General features: G+C 37.8%; 1 protein-coding gene across 1 annotated transcript in view; it reads left to right on the forward strand.

Annotated features, from left to right (window-relative positions):
- Nucleotides 1-24245, forward strand: part of NELL2 (neural EGFL like 2) — a 148314-nt gene that overhangs the window by 92519 nt on the left and 31550 nt on the right. Inside the window, exons 14-15 of the mRNA XM_017829184.1 lie at nt 16531-16653; nt 19144-19239. Coding sequence (XP_017684673.1) covers nt 16531-16653; nt 19144-19239 — 219 coding nt within the window. The remainder of the gene's footprint in view (nt 1-16530; nt 16654-19143; nt 19240-24245) is intronic.

Here is a 24245-nt window from a genome sequence, read left to right on the forward strand (position 1 = left end):
CCGACCCTCTCCGACCCTCTCCTCTCCGACCCTCTCCGACCCTCTCCTCTCTGACCCTCTCTGACCCTCTCCGACCCTCTCCTCCCCCCAGTTTTCATTATCCCATAAGCCAGGTAATAAACTAATATCTGGGGGTTTATGGTATGGTGTGGGTCTTGCCTTCTTTTCCTTCATTAATGCTTTGCTTACAGCCTAAGTTTTGTGAGGATGCTTATGAGGAAACATTGGCACTGTCTTTGCAGTGCAAGTGCAGCCCATTCTTATCCCCAAAGCGTAGATGCCTCCACTTTGGGAACCACCAGTCTGGTATCTGGATGGACTTGAAATGCCGGTAACAGGGACCTGCAATTTTGTTGAAATAACAGATTATATTGATTATGATTCAGATCCCCAGATTATCAGGGGTTTTGTTGGCTGCTCAGTTGTTATCCTCTGGGTCTTGCAAGCTACATTTGTTTTTGAGTGGGAATAAACTCCCTGTCACATGGGGGTTTTTGTTAACAAAGTACTCTGACGCACTTTGGATGAATGATTCCTCTTGGCATCTAGAAACTCAGGTTCATAAAAGTGCATCTGCCTGTGGGCTCCTGTTCAGATTTCATTGGTTCATTTTTGACTTGTAAATCCATCAATTGTTTGAGACATAAACAGTTGGAAAATCTCCTGGTTTTTTCCTATACTGTGCAGCAGAAGTGATGCTTAATGGCAGGGATATTTGAGAAAAAGTTTTGTTGAATTTCTTGTGAGGTTGCTGAAGGTAAAATCCATCTTTATTCCCTAGAGCACAGATCTATTCAGATGTTCGGGACAAGTTCATTGGTGGGTTCTAACATGGCGTGGAAAATGGTTTTGCATCAGTGTACACTGGTAGGATTTCAGCTAGCTGTGAAGTGTGGGTATTTTACAATATCATGTATTGCTAGCTATTTTTGTTTCAGCTGTACATTTCAGTTCCCACAAATTAGTTGTGAGAACTGAAGAGGAATGCCTCTCTGTATTTAAAGTGATAAATAAAATCTAGCTGGCATGTGAGGCATGTGGGCTATGTTTTAACACCTACACCAACCTCTTCTAAGAGTGATGTGGTTGTCTGAGTTTCCATGGACAAAAGCTACTGTAAAACTGATGTAATCCAGAGCTGAATGAAGTCATCCAGCTTCTATGTTTAAAGCTGTATGCTTGTCCCCAGTTAATTAAAGTATAAAATTGGCCTGGTTTTTCAGGCCTGCTTTTTCAGACACACAAATGCATCCAGAAGACATCCTGAAGAGCTGATCTTACTTAGGGCATTGGTAAATGAGACCACATTTTAATAAGTGACTAAATATGGCCTCAGTATGCAACTTTAGTCAGCACTGCTGTATACCCTTTACCCTTCACTGCTGCAAAGAAGTTACAAAATTAGTCTGTGACCTTAGAGTAGTCATATGCTTATAGTGTCCCAGCTTGGTTACTTGAAAATACTGTAATATGAGACATGATGACAATAAAAAATTAATTTCATCCCATTTTTTTCCCTTTACTTATTTTTTATTAATTCAGCAACATTTCAAGTTTTCCTCAAGTTCTGCAGCTTGTAGAACAGCTGAGCATTGACTGTGCTTAAAAAAAGACAGAATGATTGTGCAGTATGGTGCAAGGGACAGAGCAATAAACAAGCATACTGACAGGGGCTGGTTGTAACATCAGTATAGTGATGCCATGATACCACAGCTTGAATAAGGAAATGTTTTCGTCAGCAAAGCACCAGAGAATATAATGATATGGGCAAGATGAACCATCTGTCTCTCTGTCTCTAATTTTGTTGATACACCCCCCACCCCCCTGCCCAATTATGGTAGAAGTAACATGCATGCAAATGCATTATCACACCATGCAATCCAAACTCCACAGGAGCAGTGGTGTCCAGCTATACTACTGGTGTTGCCATTAGTAATAAACAAGTCAGCTTCTGTGCATAGAGCATTTTTAACTCAAAGCCTATTTGATTTGGGTTTCTATTACTTGGCCCAGTTTCCATTCTGCTTTATAGTATGTCAGTATACATGAAGCTCTCAATCTTCTTTCAGGATAAATTCTCTCCAATATCCACTTTCTAGCTGTACGATAATTCACAAAGCTAATAAAGGAATGATCACTGAGACTGAGCTTGTTGCTATGCAACTGCATTACTAAGATAACAACGCAAGCCATTTTTATATATCTGCTGTATCTTATACAACTGAACTCATTTATACTTTATTTGGATTGAATCAGGTTATCCTTCACAACTTAGTTTGGAGGCTGTTTCAGCTTGGAATGAGAACTTTTTTTTCCTAGAGGATAGTTTTTAGATCCCATTTTCTCCTTGGTTACTGACCCAGTTCATGACAACTGTTCATCTGGCTATGCAATTATACCAGGATGGATTTCTCAGCTGACCAAAATCCAACACATTTTTAAAGAGTCGTTGGTAGAACATGATTTGACTTGTTAAACAGAAAATGGATTCCCTTGACAAAGACACAAATGTGTGATCTTCAGTATTGAATGCATAATTCTTTTAGAGAAATCATTCTTTTACCAAATGTATATGTATGGTGTATGTGTGCATATCTATATATCTGTATCTGTCAATGCACCATAGAGCTCTATTCCCCATTAGCCTTAGGAACAGAGGATGGTAAAAGGTATTATATCAAAAGCAAGGGTCTATTTTGCATTTCTGCAGTTTCTGTATACTGTTTAAAATCTGTCTTTCTGCAGAAGCAGACATCAGAATTGATTGTTTTGTTTTACGAGAAATATTTTGCATTCTTAATGTGATGAGGAATTTTTCAATGTATAAAAGGCAGTACGGATACCAACTTGAGATATACTCAGTTTGAAACTAACTCAGAAAAGAGTGAGATCTTTCTTTTATGTAAAAATTCTGAAATTACAATATTTCCAAACATTAACATTGCTCAATATTTATATCACAGTATTACAACAGACACCCAATGTACCTCCTGTTCTTGGTGTTCTGAACCCCTCTGCAGCTTTAAATCACCCTGTGTCCCTTGGCAGTTTCTACAGTGCAATTATGTGCTGTGTCAGTGCAATATGATTGGAAACTAGAGTTGTAGGGGTATAGCAAAATTAACACAGTATATTGTAAAAATAGAAAATCTGACAAATCATACAGCACTGAATGAATTATTCATTCCATAGCTAATTACATTGACTCTTTATGTTAGAATTTCACTGTCGTTGACACAGGAGATGGAATTCAGTTTGCAATTAAGACACCCCAATGTACATCTCTTCATCTAAGCTCGCATTATAATCAGCAGAGGTCAAGGATTCAGCTGGATCCAACTCAGTTGTCTGTTTACAGGTTCTAGGCAATCCACAAGACAGGATTAGCAGATCCAATTTAAGACCTACCTTGTAGGTCTTGCATTTTTGAGTTCTGCTAGATACAAGCAGAATAAATTACCTCTTTCCATGGGCTTGAGCCACTTATCTGGGGGAAACTCTACCCTGTGTTAGATATCTATTTTACATTACTGACTTCTGGAGGTGACACTGACTGAAATGTGAATTTAGATGGCTATAGCAAAGTTCTGGTTGCCCAGTTACAGGTCTAGTAACTTTTTAGATGCTACAGTGTGTCCTACTTGTTCTCCAAGTGCTTTTACAGTCCTCCCGTAGAGCCTTGCATTACACCCTTTGCTAGTGTCTTGGATATCCATGTGGTACCAGGCTGGATCTGACCTGTTAGCTCGGTGTGTGTTTATGCGGTAGAATCCTGCCCAGAAAGACAAACATGGATATTAGGTACTTCAGTCTAGAACTGAACTGCATCCAGAATTACCACCAACCAAGGAGCTGCCAATTTTCTTTGAAGAGTTTAAGTCCAAGAGACTGAACACAAGGGGATGTTGTCTGGTTGAAGCTTCATCTACTCATCCCATTACTGGATGGTAGTTGTGGTCTGTGGGAATTATGATGATGGCAGCAAGAGGATGGCTAGTATTAACTAACTGCAACATGACGTCCTTTCAGAGCTGGACGTCCCCTGGCCCATCCTTCTGTGGCAGATTGCAAAGATCAGAAAAAACAGTAGGCAGCCTTGAGGACAGTTTGTTTGAAGTCATAAGGATCTTTCTGGCTAAGGAGATGGGGAATCTGCTGCTGTCTCATTGAGCGAGCCAAAGTGAGAGAAGTTGGATGGCTCTCATCTATCATGTCTGAGCCAGCTGGTGATTGCCTCATGCTGGGAGAGTGTTGCCTGTTCTCAGAGGGACTCCAGCCAAGGTCAGTGAGAGACTGGAGCCACTGTATGAAGCAAGACAGTTTTTAAAAAAGGAACAGTTATTTAAGTTTATGTGGCCGTGCTGTATTGAAGTCAGTGGTTTTCTACACACTCACAGTAAAATAAAGGTGTCTATAGCCATAGTACATATTAGCTAGGTTTTAAGGGTAGTATACAGCTGGCAGTATATGGATATCATGTCTGTCTGTCTTTTGGCATTCTACTGTTGAAAAATATTTCCAATCTAAGTTAACACAGTTGTAACAGAAGGCAAAGGGTAAGAAAGCTAACTGTTTGTCAAGACTCATAAAAGGAGACATAATATTTTTTAATATTGCCCAGGGCTTCAGAAGCCTTTTCTTTTAATATTATAGTTGCAATTTTTTTCTTTGAATGAATGTGGAAGTTTCCTGTTCGGATAGATAGGAATCCCTGAATTATTTGTATTCACACAATCTATAAGCATGGAAACCTGTAATTTTTTACAATTTGATTCCTACTGCATAACACATGGCATGTCTGGTAATCATGGACTCCAGAAATAACTTAGAAGTGTCCTTTGTTTTTCATGAAATGTTTAGAATAGATTAATCTGCTTTATGCTAAATGGAAAACTGTTTCTTTAACTCATGTTTTATACTGTCAATCATTATAATTTAGTATGTTGTCATCTTTGACAAATCCTTTCTAGGTTTGTTTCTGCAATAAATCTTTGTCAATATTGCTCCCTTTTGTCAGTCTTTGGGACTGATGATTCTTGACTTACAAAACCATGTACTTTACTGCGTCAAACTGCTTTCATATGGTACAGACCCTTTGACCACAACTGGAGTGGCATCCTTGCTAGTCCTCCTTTGCATATAGAATTATGGTGAAATCTACACTGAAATGTGTAGGTGTGCAAAGTAAACGTAGTGGGCTTATCCACTTCACTGACTCATCCAGTGTCTGTGTTCCTATGAACACAGAAAGACTTATATTTTTGGTTCTGCATGTAACTTCTGATTCACACTGAAATGTGCTGATGATTCTGCAGCCAGGCTGTGGCTGGTCATGCATGAATGCGTAGTGTTGAAGCTAAACTCATGCTTCTTCTACCCTTATAATTTTGTCTAAAACTAGTTTCTGTTCCCAAACTTGCTCTGTCAGTGTTTGCCAGCTCATCTAAATGAATAAAGGTAATAAAGTGATTGGCAAGATCCCTCTACAGCAGTCAGAAAGAGTGGGTCAACAAGAAGTAACAAATACCACTGAGGAAAATATGTTAGAACCCATCTTCAGGGTTGTGTTCTGTGGATGCCCCAAGGAACACTTGCAAAATCATCATCAATAATTTGAAAAGTCACACTGATACAAAGGGAAGTATTAGAGTCTATGTTCTGCTGCTGTACAATATAATCTTAAGGGTTTTGGGTGAAATTTCACTTTTGTTAATGAAGCTGCATTTTGTGAGGCAATGTTTCTGAAAGTACTGTGACTGTGAAAGATACTTGATATTTTTCCTGAGGACATTCTCAATACACAGAACTGCTCTATCTAGTCTTTTTTTTTTAATTTATTTTTTTCTCTTTTTTCTTTTTTCCTTTTTTTTTTAAGAAAATGCTAGTAGTAGTCTTGTGGAATCTTCAAAACTGAACTAGAAAACTGAAAATAGAAATTATTTCAGAAATGCTAATCAATTAACTTTCTTGAAACCAGTCCCTTTTACAATTTATGTAGTCAGTTGTGCAAAAATTGAGGTCTCCTCCATTAAATAAGAAAAGAACTGAAAATCTCTATGTTTCTCTCAAGAACCAAGAGCTCTGTCAACAAGCTTAGCAATAAAATAGGAAGCTGCTCTACCTGAATGGTTCATAGGAGTTTTTGTAGGAGTATTTTTTCTTTCTGACAAGCTTTCAAATCATCTCAAAAAGATTGTATCTGTTTCTTACTGTTGTTATATGCTGCAATCTTTTCACATCCTCCAAGTATTTTCTTAGGAGAAGTGGTGCAAGGAATTGTATCTATTTTATATTTTAAAAGTTAAAGGTATTCCAGGGAAATGCTTCCACTGAGCTATATTGATTAGCCTGTAACTCACGTTGCTCAAAATCAAGTCACTGTTGTCTTCTGTATGTGTTCTTTAAAATTTTCACAAAAAAGCAATGAGAATTAAGTTTCAATGTTTTATCCTTTACTTTTTTAAAATTCATATCTTGCTTTGTGAATGAACATTTTGTGAAAATGTCAATGTCCTTATTTATTTGCATTTTATTCTTTCATTGTAATCACCCATTGTGGTGTCTCCCATTATACTAATAAAATAAATGTGCATTTAATTGGGGCACAGAATTTCATCATGAATACTTATTTGATAATACAAAATAATATTAGAGTGGTAGACTGCTTAACCTGTAATAAAAGATGAATTTATACTGTCCCAAATATCTGTCTTGGCAGATATTGGGACTAATTTATAAATACTTCCGAAGTTAATGTCCAAGTCCCATGGAAATGGAGATTTGGACTGGACTGACAAAGATAAGCAGCTCTGAGTCACACAGACCAATCACCAGAAAAAATATATTGTCAGCAACAGTAATTACAGCAGGTAATTTGTCATTTACCCTGTTACAGACCAGTAAATGTGATGAGTTTGAAACACACCAGCTGTCACAGAGTGTTAACTTTGATGTTTAGGGTTTGGAATCCTGTCATAGAATCTTTTAATGACAGTGCATTTAAAAAAAACAAAGATAAGGTTTCATACTGTTCAAAGTGGTGTTAAATGGCCAGTCCTATTCAAGACAAGATTGATTTCTGGAAAGGTGAGGGTTCATCAAGAGTAATCTGTTTTCATTTTTTGTGTGTTTTTAATAAATTTGGAGTGTGAAAATAGTAAGAAAAATTTATTACCTTGCTCCTAGCCCTTCAGAAGGTGGAACTGTATGTACTTAACTTCTGTCTGCATAATTTTAATGTTTGAGAAGTAAATAGAGTTTGTGGTTGATGGCAGTGTGAACAGATATTCCAGTCTGCTTTGAATACCCTGTGTTTATTCACTTTGTACACCTTCCACGGGGTGGGCTTCATCTTGGTTTGAAGTCCTCCAAAGTTGTTCACAGTATCTCAGCTTAAATCCTACCTTTTCCAAAGAGCAGCCATGTGAAGGAAGTAGGATTATAAGGGTGAAGTTGTCCCGGGATGATAGTAATAGTAGCAAAATGGAATATCAGGTCAAAGTTTACTTTTTTCTTAACTCTGTAATTTGATTCTAAACTCAGATTTTGAGTTTTTGAGATGTGAGCAATACTGTATACTATATATAATTTATGGTTCTGGTTATTAGAACAATTCATGGTGTCCTTAAGCAGGACAGCAAATTTGATGGCAGAATTTTTAAGATATATAAATTTTGCTAAGATCTGCTTATGCAAATATTTATTTATCAATATAAAATGCACATAGCTATCTTAAAGGTATTTTCCAACCTTAATGATTCTATGATACAGTTAAGTACAGAAATAATTACTTGTAAGCTCAATAGACACTAATAGTTGAACTGTGGCAACAAATACATGGTGTGGTCTGGAAAATCTACCCATGAAACAAGTTAGCCAGTTTCAAGTTTCATAACATTGCAGGGGTGGGGGAAGGAGGATGAAAGCAAATTTCGTTGCATCTTCATTACTATGCTATGCTGATTTTTGTTAGAAGCAGACCAGAAGGCTCTGCAGGTTATGTCCTGGCATCAAGCTCTACATGTGAACTGCGGAAGCCAGGAGAACTTCATGGCTTATAGGCTGGGTATGTGTGTTAGCTCTTCCCTAAAACTGTGCTGTGGTGAGAACTGACTATACCATTCTCCCCAGGTGCTTTTGTTTCCAGGGAAGGCAACTGATGTGCAGTGTTTGTGAAGGATACATTTACTGTGCTGTTTTGGTGCACCTTTGTAAACTGTCAGGGAGGATGTACCCTAGGGAAAATTGGTGCGTCACTAGAGACGACATCAAGGCTGACAAAAGGGCAAAAGCATCAATATTGCTCTACCTTACCATCACCGAAGCATAATGTTTTCAAGTAGAGAACCCTCTTTAAAATAAGGGGAGCAGTATTTAAGGAAAGCCTCCTCTCCCTCTTGTCTTGTCAAAAATAGTACTGTCCTTGATATCCAGTGAGTGATCTGAGTGTCTGAGTCACAGCACTGCCAGGGAAATGAGAAGAAACATCTCATGCATTAAATCTCCCTGCTGCATGAGAGGACAGAAAAAACCATTTGTTTTATAATATTTATGGTTAGGTAAGTTGCTTCAGATTCCTGCAGATAAGAGCAGAATCAAAGCAACAGCAGCATTTCATCCACCACTGTGGTGCCTCTTGTTTTCAAGCACTGACGTTGGTAACGATGCTGTAATGTTCTAACTGATTTTTTACAAGCCCCTGGAATGTGTTGACAAACCCTGGTCATGATGCCATCCCAAAAAGAATGAAAGAAAAGCACCAGCTGTTTCTAGAGAGCTTTAAGTACCTTTATATTTTATCAAACCAACTTTGGCCAGTACTTGATTGAGACATCTTTCCTTTGTCCCACTGTGTATATCCTACCTTCTGTTAACTCTGTGCTGAAAAACGGTTCAAAGGTGGTTTTGTGGAGCCCTCAAGTCATATGGATGTTACTAGTGAAATATGAGAACAGGCAGCAAGTTATGAGCCTCAACAGCAGTCAGATTACTTCACAGCTTTATTTGTGCAACAGAAATGAATGTAGGTTGGAGGCCAAATATCCGATGGATATCTATTGCTAGTGGCAGACTTGTTATAATATGGAGCCTTTAAGTAAGGAAACAGTAAATAAATAAAAAGGGTTGAAATTAGGACAAGTAAAATAAATTCAGTTGGCTGACGAAATTGTATTTGCAGCTCTAGTCTGGCTATTCTACTAGCAATAAAGTAGGGAACATTGCTATAGATGTAGAATTTGCTATTGTTGTCACTTTGAACAAAATAAAAGAAGATTTTGAAAGCATCAGTTTATCATAAGTACCTGGGAGGTTTCATGTACAATACAAGTTGGAATTAAATAAGGTTTACCTTGGAAAAAATAATGCATCTAGCTAGATGCATTATAAAAAAAGATGAATTTATGAAGAAATACTTTCTAAAAGGTAGAAACCTCATTTTAAAATGTCGCTGGTAAAAGAGGCAAGATATTAAGAGATCAGTTTGAATTAAGACAAAAAAGAAGTGGATGACAAGGTCACAGACCTTATGTCTAGACTGGAATCTCTTAAGGTGGGATTTTCAAAATCATTTTGCATTTGCATTACAGTCCTGCCACTGTAATCAGTGGGAGTTACAGATGTTCCTTTAGGGAAAACAGTTAGATCTCTGCTAAGTGCTTTAGAAAATCCTTCCCTTAAACTTTTCTATTCAAGAGGGAATATAAAAAATGGCAGACATGAAGGAAAGTGGAGATAAATTAAGGCTTTTTTAACTGTAGCTGTCAGGCGAAATATTTTTTAATATATTTAATTGCCTAACTGGTTGAAAAGTATAAAAATGCACATGATGTTACATGAAGTAACACTGATTAATATTACAATAGAAACCTCAATGAGAAGAGTGTATTTTGCAAAAATATGTATTTTTCCACTAAATAGGAAATCACAGTTACAAAACACATTTTGAGGATGATGAAACTTAGGTGGGCTTAAGAAAGTTTAAATGCTTTGATTAAGAGCTGTGGAGGAAGATGGAGGGAGTAATGATAGACCTGCCTCAAAATATGTATTTTACCAATCAACTTGTGGCTGACAGTATATCTTTGTCTTCCTAGTGTTCCAAGAGATCTTGGCATGGACTTCTTGGTGTGCAGATATAACAGGAAAGGTGAACTGGTCAACGTTCAAGTCATGTGTTAGGCTTTTCAAGTTGAGTCCTAGAAGAGAGCATACCCTGTTTAGAGCCATAAAATCCAATATTAGAGCTATAGAATTTGATATTTTTATTGGAAAATTCAAAGGGTCTTGGAGGTGAGAGTTATGTATTCCATCAGTCTAGGAGGAACATCAGGAACACAAATAACAAAAAAATAAAGAAAAGAGATTTTGTGTGAAGAAAAAAGTCTTAAAGTAAAAGGGTAGGGAAAAGAGTACATGCCTCTTCTAGGCTTTGGTGTGTGAAATACGGTTTTTTTAGACAAAAGTCTGCTGTGAAATAAAACATAAAATTGAAAATCTTCTCAGAGAAAGTTTTTGAAAAACTAGTGCTAACTAGAATTAGAATGTCTCATATTTTTTATATTTTATATTTGCATGTAAATATGCAGTATTTCTCTGCGTATTTTTGGTCCCAGTATCTTTCTTGTGTTATCTACCTTGGTAAAGAACAGCACACATGTTAAGAGTTTTGGTTCTCCTAGAGAGAAAAAAACTTCGTGATTGGAAACATGAGGTATTTTAGGGGTCAATTTCATCATCTCATTCAGTGTCGGGATTTGTTTTTTTGTGAAAAAAGTTATACCAGTTCCAAAGGTCTATACCTTGTCTCAAGTCTCATCAGAGCTACAACCACCTTGGAATTTTCTCCAAAGCTCTCCTAGCCTCGCAGGCAGATGAAAGGAGAATGAGTGCTTGTTCCTTCTCTTGGTCAAGTGTTTTTTTAGTTGTTTTAATCCTACATCCTAATTGCCAGTAATATAGTTTCCCCATTATATCTTCCTGGTAGTATAACTAAGATGCAATTCTGGAGTTTTCTCATATGGATAGGAAAAGGAACACTGAATTTTGGACATATCCTCAAGTGGATTTTCTTCCTAAGGTTTTGTTACAGTTGCCTTATTTTTCCTTTTTTACTACATTAACACCAAATATAGAATAAGTAAATAAACTAATAGATGAAAGAGAGAAATAGACATCTGGATGGGATGGAGGCAGCTGTTCTCCCTGAAGAACAACAATGAACTAAATAATTACAGACAGAAACAGAATCTCAGAAAGCAGGATGGTCTCTAAACAGATGTTAAAAATAGAACAAGCACATGCCAGAACTATTTTTGTTATCTATGTAATTTAAAGAAAAAAGTAGGAAAATTCTGAACATAGATATACAGAAATTGTTGTTCCTGGCTGCACTGAAGAAAGAATTAGAAAATGGGGATCAGGAGCAGCATGGATATATGGGAATGGATGAAGATAAAGATCAATCAACAGGATTAGCAGGGAACAGAGGAGACCTAGCTTTTGGACTCCCCAACTTTGAACTGAGGACAGCTGCTTCTGGTCATTAATGATTAATGCTGACTCTAGCATTAACTAAGGGTAAACTGTGTGACGGTAATTCTATGAGTAATTAAAACATGGGTTCCATTTTGCATTTGAATTAAGGAATATCTATGGAAAAGTAAACGGGAATATCAATCCAAAAATTTAACATAAACGTATGCTTCTACAGAGATGGAAAATATAAAACCATAGACTTCTTTAGGTTGGAAAAAGCCTTTAAGATCATCAAGTCTAACCCAGGACTGCGAAGTCCACCACTGAACCATGTTCCTAAGTGCCACATCTACAAGTCATTTAAATATCTCCAGGGATGGTTACTCAAACACTTCAATGAGCAGTCAGTTCCAGTGCTTGACAATGCTTACAATGAAGAATTTTCTCCTAATATCTATTCTAAACCTCCCATGGGGCAACTTGAGGCCTTTTCCTCTTGTCCTATCGACTGTTACTTGGGAGGTGAGACTGAACCCTACCTGTCTACAACCTCCAGTGAGGTAGTTGTAGAGAAGGTCCCCCCTGAGCCTACTCTTCTCCAGGCTAAACAACCATAGTTCCCTCAGACACTCCTCGTAAGACTTGTTCTCTGGTCCCTTCACCCGTTTCAATGACCTTCTTTGGACACTCTCCGTCAAATAGCGTAATTCAATAAAATTACAGCATTTACTCCCTGAAAATAGTGTGCTTATACTGAGACTTTAAGTAACCCTACCAATTAGAGTTTAACTGACTTAATACGAAGTCCTAAAGAAATTAACCTTTTGTCACTTCCCAAATGGTCTTAATGGAATAAGTTTTCCATACTACACCTATAATTGCTACTAATTTTTGTCTTGTACATGAGCTATAGGTGGAGAAAAAAGCCCCTTGTAATTAAGATAAACTGTAAGTGGGCATTAAAGTTTGTCGGCTATTGATAATTCAAGTAACTCTTATCTACTGTCACTGTCAAATCAGATGGCCAGCTAGTCACCATGGTTCTATGAATCTATATCAAATCAATGGGAAAGAGACAGGAGGCTGAAAGTAATTTGAGTTCAGGAATGCAGAGGTATCAAAAGGATAAAATACCTAATATATTCTCTTTATTTAAATTATTTTAATTTAATCCTGGTCCACATGTTCCTTACTCAGCAATGAATATCTGTTGCATCATGTTCCAAGATTACAATTGCAGGGATGTGTTTTATTTATATTTTTGGGAACTTTTGTGCATTTCTGCATCATAAACATCATCTCAGCTCTTATTTTCTGGTGTTGGTAATGGATGGTTCAGGAAAACTGCCAACATAATATTCTTTACCCCTAAGTAAGTGATTCAATTTAGTCATAATTCCTATTTGCTGTTGGATTGGATTATGTTTATTTTCTATATTTTTCTTAGATGTTTGCAGAATTTGGATGCACAAGGCAAATACTGGGAAGTCTTGCAGTATGCAAGTAGGAAATGCTGTACAGACTTTTATTTATTTCTAATCATGAAATACACAATAGGAAGGATGGAGGTTTATGTTAAATAGTGCTGATGTGGAGGCGGGTGCCACACCTTGTGGACAACATGTTAAATTTTACCAGGTTCAGCAAGAATATCTGCACAGGTAATAAATTTGGTAAGACAGGTCCTCAGCTGTCATTACATTGACATGCATCACAGCATCTAGTGAGTCCTGATCAGTTTATGCCAGCAGTCTCTCTTGCTAGATAGACATTTGAAGTAGCATTTCTGTTAAGCTAACCACATGGAATATTCTGGAGTAGTATTTAAAAATGAACCAAAGTAAAATAAAGTACATCACCCTTATTGTATGTACATATATATATATTTGTGTATATATATTTTTCTGTGTGTATATATTGTATTAACTGCACACACAAATGTGCATAAGTCAATTAATTGCATCATCACATAATTTTTAGCTTTTTAAGTCTTCTGTGTCATAAGAACTATTTAATGGGACATTCATATGCACTAAATGTTACTATTGTTATTACCATGGAGCAAAAGCAAATTTTGGAGTTAAATTTTTTTCTCTATCTAGAAAGACCTCATTCCAGAGATAGTTTAGTCAATATAAATAGTGTATTTAAAACATCCTTTGTTTCCCAGAACAGAGATTTTATGAATTTTAACACTGTTGAGCAGAGAGTCCTGAACAGTGCAAAATGGAATTAAGATGTATTAGATAATAAAGCTCTAGAAGGCATCATTGAAAACAGTGCATTTGCTCTTTGTAATAGATGTTTATGCAAATTCAGGTTCATTAATCATTAAAATCTCTCTGCAAAAATAATTTTTATTTCTTTGCCTCTGTAATACTGTTGTACCTGGTCTGTCTCCATCTTCGTTATGGTGTGCAGTCGATTAAGTATAGAACTTCCATTAAATGTGTGTCGCATGATTTCTAAAGATGCTTGAAATAAATGGCCTCGGTGTTGCTTCTTGCAACATCAGAAATAAAATTTAAACATTCCTAAGTTGAGCAAATAATGTTTCTATACTGGTTTTGGAACATAAAAATCATGTTATTGGTTCTCTTTTAATGATTCTTTTATAAATTACTTTTTTACTTCTTTGTAATGCATGGTCCTATCTGCTTCTACAGTTCTTGATTTGATATTTAAGATTGCTGAAATCAATCTCTGCAATTTTCTTCTTTTTTATGGTGACTTTCCAAGTGTTTGATTAAAAAAAGGAACCAAAGTGATAAGCATGAACTAATGAAGAATTATCAACAGAACACCACCCTTAAGCATATCTATGTTTAATAAAGCTGAACAGTCTATCTTGTTATTTGTAGTGAAAAATATGTTTTCGACTGTTTCTTTAAATTGGTGTGTATAGCGTGCCATGTGCTGGAAGAGTAGATGTAGTGACATGTTTTGTGTACAGGATTTTTGGGTGCAGTTTAACCAGGTAATCAGTCCACAAAAGAGCCAATCCTGAAGTGTAAGCTAACTGTAAAAACAATATAAAGAAACATTATATTTAAATGGATTTAAGTGTGTTATTGAAGCTAAACTCAGATGGTACAGAGAAACAAATCTAGAAGGATTGTAGAACACCCTTATTCTTTTTTTTTTTTGCTGATTTCTTCCATTCCTGTTAAAATCTCTTCTTTAATGCAATCACAATACTGCTAACACTTTTTACCTAATTTATGCGGTCACTACTTTATTTCTCTTTTATTTTATGAAGTGCTTTAGCATAAATACTATTTCAGCCAGCATGAGAGATTTCACTATGTTATGAGGTCAGAGTCAAATATCATAAGTGGATTTTAGAGGGCTTGGATCATTTGGTGAACAATAACAATTTTAATTATTCATACTGAGAGCAAAGTAATTAAATCTCATGCTTTAGGGCAGAGGCCTGCAGCCTGTGCTCCACTGCATCCAGTTGAGGAGAGCATGATTGGTGATATGAGAGACACGTAAGTTCTTGTTTAGAAGAGGGATATCAGGTTAGTGTCATTAAAAACCAAACAAATAAAAACTCAACAACAACAAACCAAGCAAAATAAAACTAAACCTTTTTAGCATTTAAAATTTATTAGTTATATTGAGGTGAATGTTTCCCCCTTTTAAATAACAGGTACTTGCCTAGAGGAAAATTTACATCTACTGATGGATTGGAGATGTGCCATTCTGCCAGTTTTATACTCTTACAGTTTATGGCCACTATTGAAATAGCAAGTGGAACATTTCCGTAGTGATTTGCAAATGTTAAGAAATTAATTTTCCTGACAACTCTGTAGGGTATGTGCAGATTTCAGCTCATTATTTATAAAGAGGAAGATTCAGAACAGTCTTACCCCACAAAATGGGGGAAGAAAGAGCATCTGATTCCAGATTTAATACTTGTGCCAAATAGCCAGAACTGGCATAAGTTGCACTAATAAAATTTGCTAAAATCTGTGCAGAATTATGGCTATGAAAACCTCACATATGAAAACAGATGCAAGTTAGTCCATGTCCGCTGATTAAAATTAGGTGCCTTTATGTTCCCAAACAGCTGGTTTCCCTGAAATTAAAATTTCAGGGGCCTGAAATTATTTATGGATAGATGAATACTGTTGATTTAACAAAAATGCAAGGAATATTTCCAGAAGATGGAAGCATTTTATTTGGACGCCTACAGACTAATATACTGCATTTTGAAAGTAATAGAGTTTTTCATGTATCATTTTGAAATGACACTTTAGAGCATCTTATTTTGAGATTGCATTTACCATTTCTTAAAAATCACAAATTAAACATTACAATATTCTGTAACCTAAACACTTATGTAGTCCTTTTTTTTGTTTAGATTAAGCAGTGCATTGCAAATTAACACAAAATCATATGGTCCAGATTTTTAGTTTATTCCCAAGATGGGCACTTCTCAGTATGTCTAAGTCTAGTCACCAGTTTGAGCAGTCTCATTGCACTCTGATGCTAGGACATGCCAGCTAAAAGTCCCTTGAAATGCAGGCAGACCTTTTTTTTTGGTTATTTATTTCATCTAAATAAAGTGCTGTGTATGGACTGAAGGGAGGAAAAACACTTTGCAGACCTGCCTTCTGCTAACCTGTTCTTTTGCAGTTTGGAGCGTGCATCTCGCACCATTAGTCAGCTTTCTGAAGGAAACCCTAAGAATCCTGCATAAGATAAACTGGCATGAATAAATTATGCAGTAGAAATAGCATATGGATTTTCAGTATGCTAGCTGGCTTTTTGGCAAATGCTTACAAGAACACTGGAGCCCCCATAGAGAGTGTAATGATGGTGACTCCCTGGTAATGAAAGTGGAATTATGCTGCAGTGCAGTTATCACATACTAGTATGTCCTAAAAAGGAATACCCTGGCTATCCCATAGTTATCTGTTCACATAGCCCTATTGTCAGTAACTGCTACTGTGTTTATCTCTTTTTAACGTGGAAACCTATATGAAGCTTTTATTTTGCTGTGTTTTTAAAAATTCAGGACCATCCCATTCTTGTTTCTCTTTTCAGAGCATGACGAATGTGTAACAAACCAGCACAACTGTGATGAAAATGCGCTCTGTTTCAACACTGTGGGTGGGCACAACTGCGTCTGCAAGCCGGGTTACACGGGAAATGGTACCATTTGTAAAGGTAGGCTGCTGGAAACCTGAGGGTTTGTCAGTCTTTAACTGGATGAGATGCTTTGTCACAGTTGATGCAATTCTGGTCACATGCCTTGAACAAGACAGAGAAAATCCCAAGCTAGACACTTAGGTCCTACACCTATAAGATCTTCACAGGTGGATATACACTGCATTTGGCAGAGTTTACAGTAATTTGAGGATGATAGTAGACTATAAAATTTGAAGTAGTTATGTTTCATTTCTGTGTCAAGTTAACAGTTTCTATAGGTGTTACACCATTCAAGAAAGTCCACAGTTATCAACGAAGTTACAACTGTGAAAACATTGTCAGATCTATATTACCCATGTTTAATGACTTGCTGTTTTGCTTGGATCAACTGAAAGTTGTTTGGTATGTTGTGTCTTTTTACTGTAAATGAGAAAAGCAGTAGACATGGACACACAAAACATTTACTGCATGTGAGGTGGTATCATGTTTTCTACTATTCTCATTCACTCATAAACACTAGAAGTTATACTTCTATTCTTAGAAAGATGCTTTCCCAGAGATACAATGCTGCTTTTATTTCTGCTGCATTTCAAATCAGAAGAATTGATACTTAATACTTGGGCCCAAACCCTTGGAAGTTCTTAACCTCTGAGCATAGGATTTAGAGAATGCTTGAAAATAGAAGTAGTATAGCTGTAGACGAATGGGCTCAGCTGTGAGATGAGGGCCAGATGCAGCAATAGCATACCCAGTGTTCCATGAAGTTGTGCCTCAGTCCTCTTGATCTCTTGATGTCAGAATCTGAGGGGCCAGAGTTAACGCTGGAATGTCCTATAGATATGTTCTGCTGCTGTGTATTACCAAAGCTAAACAACCTGGCGTTTCTTTCATTGCTAAGTCTGATTAAGATCTTAGCACTAGTTATTCCTGAGTAACAGTACAATTTTGCTATATATTCCAAAGACAAATGAGCTCGCTATAAAGCATGGAAGCCTGATCCACTTCCAGTCAAACACATGGGTAGAGGGAGACATGTCAGCAAATATATCTTTTTATGCTGGGCTCTCTCCTCTGGGGAATGAGAAGAAAGTCTTAGCCTGAGGAGGTTCAAACCCAAAGCAGCTCCTCTCAGAAGAGAGCTCTGTCTGCACACTCCTGTACTGTGCTTGGGAGTATTCCCCTTTTCTTCTACTGGAGGTGAGTCAGCTTACAAAAAGGTGATTGCGATTTCTTTGGATCAAAGAGAAGGCACATAAACCTACTGCATTTGGCTCTTCTGTCTCCTGAATAAGAGCTCTGACATTTCAGAGGGCACCTAGCCCCACAGTGAAAGAAAAGTACATCACCTCCCTCCCTCCCTCTCTCTGTCTTCAATACTGAGAAGGCAGTATGCAGGAGAAGGCTCTGAGCCTGTGTATCAAAATCTGAGAAATGTACTTCTCTACAGCCCTGACTTGGATGCCAGCATCCTTCAGAGAGACCTGGATACCCCCGTGCCTTTGGCAGCTTTTCATGCACTGCACTGCCAGCAGTACTCCTGTGCACCATGTACTCCTGCACCAGGACGCTCAGATGTCTCACTCAGGCCGAAGGTCTCACCACAAGGCTGCTGCCTCAAATCTGAGAGCTGGATAGCTCAAACTGGTAACAGTTTTATCTCAGATGAGCCTTAGGACCTCATCAGTGGTGCTGTTACGCAGAGCAGCTGCAAACCAAAGCCTGGCATCTCCAGTGGCTAGTTACAAGTGGCTGGTTAAGAATGCCCCGAAGCAATCTTTGTGTTGGTGACAACCTCCATCTCCTAGTTTCACCAACAGTTTCTTATGACTGGAGCATTTCTGATTCCATATTGCAGATGCAACTGAGCAATTAACAGCTACGGTGTTTTCAGTCAGAGCTGGTTGCATTTCTGGGTCTGTAGAAGTGACTCTAAAGCATACACAACTGGAAAATTCTGCACCAAAATATGTAAGCAGAGCTTCTCAGATTGCAGTGTGCCAAAGAGCAAATCCGGGGATTGACTTTAAGCTGTAAATGTTATAAGTTTTGAAGTTCTTCAGAGTCCCTTGAAACAGAATTACTATTTTTATTGTTTCTATCAAATGGTTTAATAAAGGACTGAGATAGCCAGACAGCTTAGTATTCAGTTGTGCCTATTATGCTCAGGCCTTTATTTAGGCAGCAGAGAAGACAAGTACCACTCTAGGAAGAGTCTGTTCCTAGGGAAGATGCTGCCTTTCACTGCTTCCCAGTGCATGTGAAGGAGCACATATGGGAGCTGTTGTCTTCAGATGATTTACTCTAATCTCCTTCTGTAGCTTGTCACCCCATCTGGCCAGTGAGGCAGGGGGGCCATAAACCATCTCTTTGTGACCTCTATCCTTAGGAGAAGGCAGACTTTGCCTTCAGTGACGCACAGACAGCATTCCAGCCAGCCAGCCAGCCAGCAGACCATGTCCACCTGAGTGTAGTTCTGTTACCCATATATTGTAATTTTGCATTTTGCAGCATTTTGCAAGGATGGATGTAGAAATGGAGGAGCCTGTATTGCTTCCAATGTGTGTGCCTGCCCACAAGGCTTCACTGGGCCCAGCTGTGAAACTGGTAAGATTATAACTCCATTTACGATGAAGCTAATCCAAGGAGGATGTTTGACGTAATCCAAGAATAAAGGAGTATTTAAGTGTGTGCCCTGAAAAGAGGAAGCTGCAACTAAAATGTTACTCACTTTTCCTATATGCTTCACAAGAGAATATATTACAGCAGTTCTAATTAGAAGCACATGGACTGCAAAAATTAGAACATGAATTAAGACATCTTGGGTTTTGATGTTTCATAATTAATAAGATTATGATAGACTTGCTTTTCACCTCAAATGGCCTTGACTGTCTCGTATAAATAACAGATAATCTGACATCTAGAAATAAAATCCAATAACTGATAACTTCTGTTGTGTGTTACTGGTTCAGTAAGCCACCTTCCCTTGCAACCTTATTTGAGGACTTGTGATTAACTCAGACTTTCTTTACTCAGTGTTAGGGGAGGTTTCAGTGTTCCTACTGCTTTTATGTCCTGTTACAAGCATTCCTTTATCTTCCTGCTACCCCTGAGGATGGCAGTAGCACCAGGGCTTTGTTTTAGAACTGTATTTTCTAAGTCTTAAATCTAATCAAATTATATTGCCCAGCAGAGTATGTAGACTGTTAATGCTTAGCATCTCGAGTGCTTGTAAATAATTTTTCGAAGTTCAAAAGATTAGTTTCAGCACCTTTATTTATTGCTGCAGAATTTTTAAATGCGTTCTAAGCATACATGCCTCCAGGAGGTAAAGGGAGAAAGCTTACTTAGATTAATTGGCTTCAATATGCCTAATAAAAGGGCAGTCTGCCACCTATGATTGACTACTGTTGCTGCTCTATATTGCCTTCAATAAATCTTCCAAACAATGGAAAGGAGGTAATTTTAGCAAGTATTGCTTTCATCTGACTTGTAAACATATCCAGTTTAATGAAAAACACAAACTGGTCTGAATTCTGTATTTTTTGGTCCATTTGACAGGTGAGAAATGTGGTTGTTCTTATTCTTCTGTATTTGAGCAGATATTACCACACTGCACAAGACGGATGCTGTGTGAAAAGCAGCATCCTGATTGCTCATGTATTTCTAGAAGATTTCAAAAGAGCAAGTTTTCAAGTATTGCTCAGTGTTTCATAGACTGCAAATAACATGGTACAGGTCTCTTAATCATAACACTGTTTCTGCTTGGAACAAATTCAATGCTAAGATAATGGTCAAGTATTAAAACAGTTACTTTGGTGTAGTAATAGTTGTTTTATATGCTCCTTATTGCATATAAATATATAAATATATAAATATATATAAAATATATATAAATATATGTAACCTATTGCACGTTCTCAACTAAATAAAACATGTATAGTTTCAAAGTTCATAATTGTCTTTTGCAGCTTTATACTCCTATCGGAAGTGTGTAGATTAGAAACATATTTGCTTTAGTCTCCTTGTATAGCCACAATTAATAGCCACTATCAAAGAGAGATCTTACTGGCTTTTCTGAAATACCTCTGGAAGTCCTATCTCTGCTCCCTTCTTTAGCGGACAACCCAAGGACACTCTGTCCCTAGTTCAGAAAGTTCAGGTACCTTAAACTAACTTAAATTAGATTAACTGCATTCAGTCCCAAATGTCCTTCAGAAGCATCAGAACTGCTGGCCTAACTGCCCACCCTTCCTGCCCTTCAGGAAATATATAGGGTGACAGGCAGAATCTTGGACCACATCTGATGCCTTTCTGAATACCTGATCACAATATTTAACATAAGGTTAGTATGGTAGTGACCTGATATCACATAGCTAGTGATACTATTGTTGTGATTTGGAGCCAATTTGCCATCCCCAAACCAGTTTCATGGGTCAGCTTTGTAAGGAGAAGGCCCCCGTCCTGTTTAACCTCCTTTGGACATCATATTTTTTCCTACTGTAGAAATAAGTAATGCTAGAGGTCAGCCACAAGGGTACACGTCACTTCATTTGGATACTAATTTGCAGAATAGGATTGTAATCTACTTGCACGTGGCTTTGAAACATACAGTTTGAAATACTGTCAAAGTGGCAAATGGAAGAGCTATCCAGTCAATAAAAAGTAAAAGCTGACGTGTTCTGCGACTGGGCTGTCAGAAAAATGGTGCTGTATACAGCCATAAAAGAAAACTGGAGCTTCAAACGGTACATATTCACTAGAAGAGTTTCCTGAAGGTACTTCTCATTAGGCTTGAAGTGATTCAAGATGTTCATACTACAAATAATTTATGCTGGAAGTTTCCCTTTGAACAGTCTCTGTATCTGCAAAGGTGATGAATCTTTTCTAGGCAGACATCTTCCATTGCAATCACATACAGAGGAAGAGGGGGATTGATGTAAAGATACCAAATCCATTTTAAAACACATATTACTTATTTCTGTTTGTGCTACACCAATTTAAAAACTGCTTATTGAAGAATCTTGGCATTTTTAACTTAAAACATACAGTTATGTAGAAATTGTCAGCAGCTGCTGAACCTATGAATTAATTAACAGGAGGTTGAATCCACACCCCAGCAGTAACCTAGAAAATGTAATCGCCAGTTCTCACTGTTTCTGTCTGTAAAAGGTGGTCTAATAATTCTGTTTAAATAATTTCTCAGAATCGTAAAAAGGATTAGGTTAGAAGTGACCTCTGGAGATCATCTTGTCTAATCTGCTGCTCAGAGCAGGGTGAAATAGAGCTGGTTTCGCAGGACTGTCCCAGTTGGATTTGGAATGTTTTCAAGGTTGGAGACTGCACAAGCTCTCTGGGCAACCAATTCCGGTGTTCAATCACCCTCAAAGTAAAAAAAAAAAAATTCTTTTCGTTATGTTCAAATGAAATTTTCCATGCCCCTACTCCCTTTCCTGGAGATGACTGAGAGTGTCTAGCTTTCCCCAACACTGTCAGGTATTTATACTCATTGATAAGTTCCCCCTCAGCCTTTTCATTTCCAGGCTGAACATCTCAGGTCTATTAGCCTCCTTGATACTGAGGAATACGATGCAAGATCTAGCACTCCAGATAGGATCCCAACAGCATAAAATAGAGGGACATGATCACTTCCCTTGACCTGCTGGCAATATGGTTCCTAATGCAACCCAGGAAGCTGTTGGCCACCTTTGCTACAAGTGCACAATGCTGCCTTATATTCATTGTCATGTCCACCAGGATCTCCAGACCGTTTTCAATAAAGTTGCTTTTCAACTGCCCAGTCCCCAACTTGTACTGGTGCCTGGGGTTGTTTCTTAATAGCTGTAGGACTTTGTATTTCCTTCTGAACTTGATGACATTCCCAGTTGCCCATTTCTCCAGCCTGCTGAGGACCCTCTGAATGTCGGCACGACTAACTGGTGTAGCAACCCCTCCTCCAAATTCTGTTTAATTGAAAATGTGCTGAGTTGCACTCTGCCTTATTGTCCAGATGTTGAACAGTACTGGCCCAGTATCCAGTAGTTACCCGGGTGTAATTTACATTGCTAAATGACTAACGGGCCACTGGGTGTTGTATGGTTGATCAGAGCTCTCTGACCCCAGGCATTCAGCAGGTTTTCAGTCCACCTCACTGTCCATTTATTTAGCCTGCACTTACAAGGTTGTCTGAGGATGTTACGAGAGCATCAAAAACCTTGCTAAGATAAACAACGTTCACTGCTCTTCTCCCATTCACCAGCCTAGTCATCTTACTTTAGAGAGCTATCAGGTTGGTCAGGCATGCTTTCTTCTTCTTGCTGACTGTTCCAAATTGCCTCCTTGTCCTTAACATGTTTGGAGGATACCATCAGCTTCTGAGCAGTGGAGGTGAGGCTGACTAATCCACAGTTCCCTGGATCCTTGCCTTTCTCAAAGATGGGAGTGAAATTTGCTTTCTCCCATTTCTCAGGAGCTTTTTTCAGTCACCATGACTTTTCAAACAGTTGAAATTGGCCTTGCAGTGACATCAGCCAGCTCCCTCAGCACTCCTTGTGCATCCAATCAGGTTTGATTGACCTGTGCTTTTTTCCACTTTGTTTAGCTATTGATCCTCCTCCACCAAGGGTAGATTTTTCTTGCTTCAGACTTTGACACTAGTCTTATGACCAGGGACACCTGAAGGCAAAGTTTACCCGTAAAGACAAAGGCAAAGAAGGCATTGAGTACCTCACTGTTTCCTGTGTCCTTCCCGAAACCCATCCTTGCATACTCAATCAGTGTCGGTATTTCTCCCAAAGCCTGAGAAGGACGATGCTGTCCATGCTTAGGTTCTGTCTATGGAGCCTAAATTCAATGCAGCTTTTGCAAAGCAAAGTGAAGCCCTGTGTAGGGTAGGATGGTTTTGTAAAATTTTTTGCTTTCAAAATGGTGCTTCTGGGATGTTAGTAGGAGCCACATCTCTGTCAGAAACCTAAGGAGAATCAACTGTTACTGCTAATCAGGTATTTCAGTGAGAAGATGTATTCACTGTGCAGTGTCTCACAATTAACAGAGCTGTTACAACACCTTCCAATGATCTGTTGGGAGCCTTTTAGATTAATCATGACCTGTGCCATGTGGAAATGAGGCAGCAGATGGAAGAATCATATGCAGATATAACAACCTCCACTACCTTTTTTTAAAAATTGGTATTAAGCCATAATAATGAGACCAAAAGTCATTAAGTCATAAAAATGAGTGGAGGAATTTCTATGTCTCTTCCCAAAGGATATGGGTTGAGGCCTTACTAGTGTTGAGGATGCATCATTGGCCTAGGGAGGTGGGGTTTATATGTTAAAAGATTTTTGAAGTCTTAAAAGGCACAGTAGTACCCTGTAGAGCAGCCTTCTACAGCATAGAGATGAGACTACCAAGCAAATCTAAATATATTTGTGCCTGTTAAACTTCTTCAAAACACTTGATTTAATACATTCTTGTTTGATTGCAAAATTATGAATTCTTCAATTGACATTTTTAAATGCTGTGTAAAATTTTATTTGAAAAGTGTTATATTTTAGAATTCAGAACAGGATTACTTTGTTAGATTTGGTTGCTGTTACTGCAATTCCCCCTTT

Source organism: Lepidothrix coronata, unplaced genomic scaffold, assembly GCF_001604755.1.
Source record: "Lepidothrix coronata isolate B3197 unplaced genomic scaffold, Lepidothrix_coronata-1.0 Scaffold159, whole genome shotgun sequence".
In the NCBI taxonomy this organism is placed as follows: domain Eukaryota; kingdom Metazoa; phylum Chordata; class Aves; order Passeriformes; family Pipridae; genus Lepidothrix; species Lepidothrix coronata.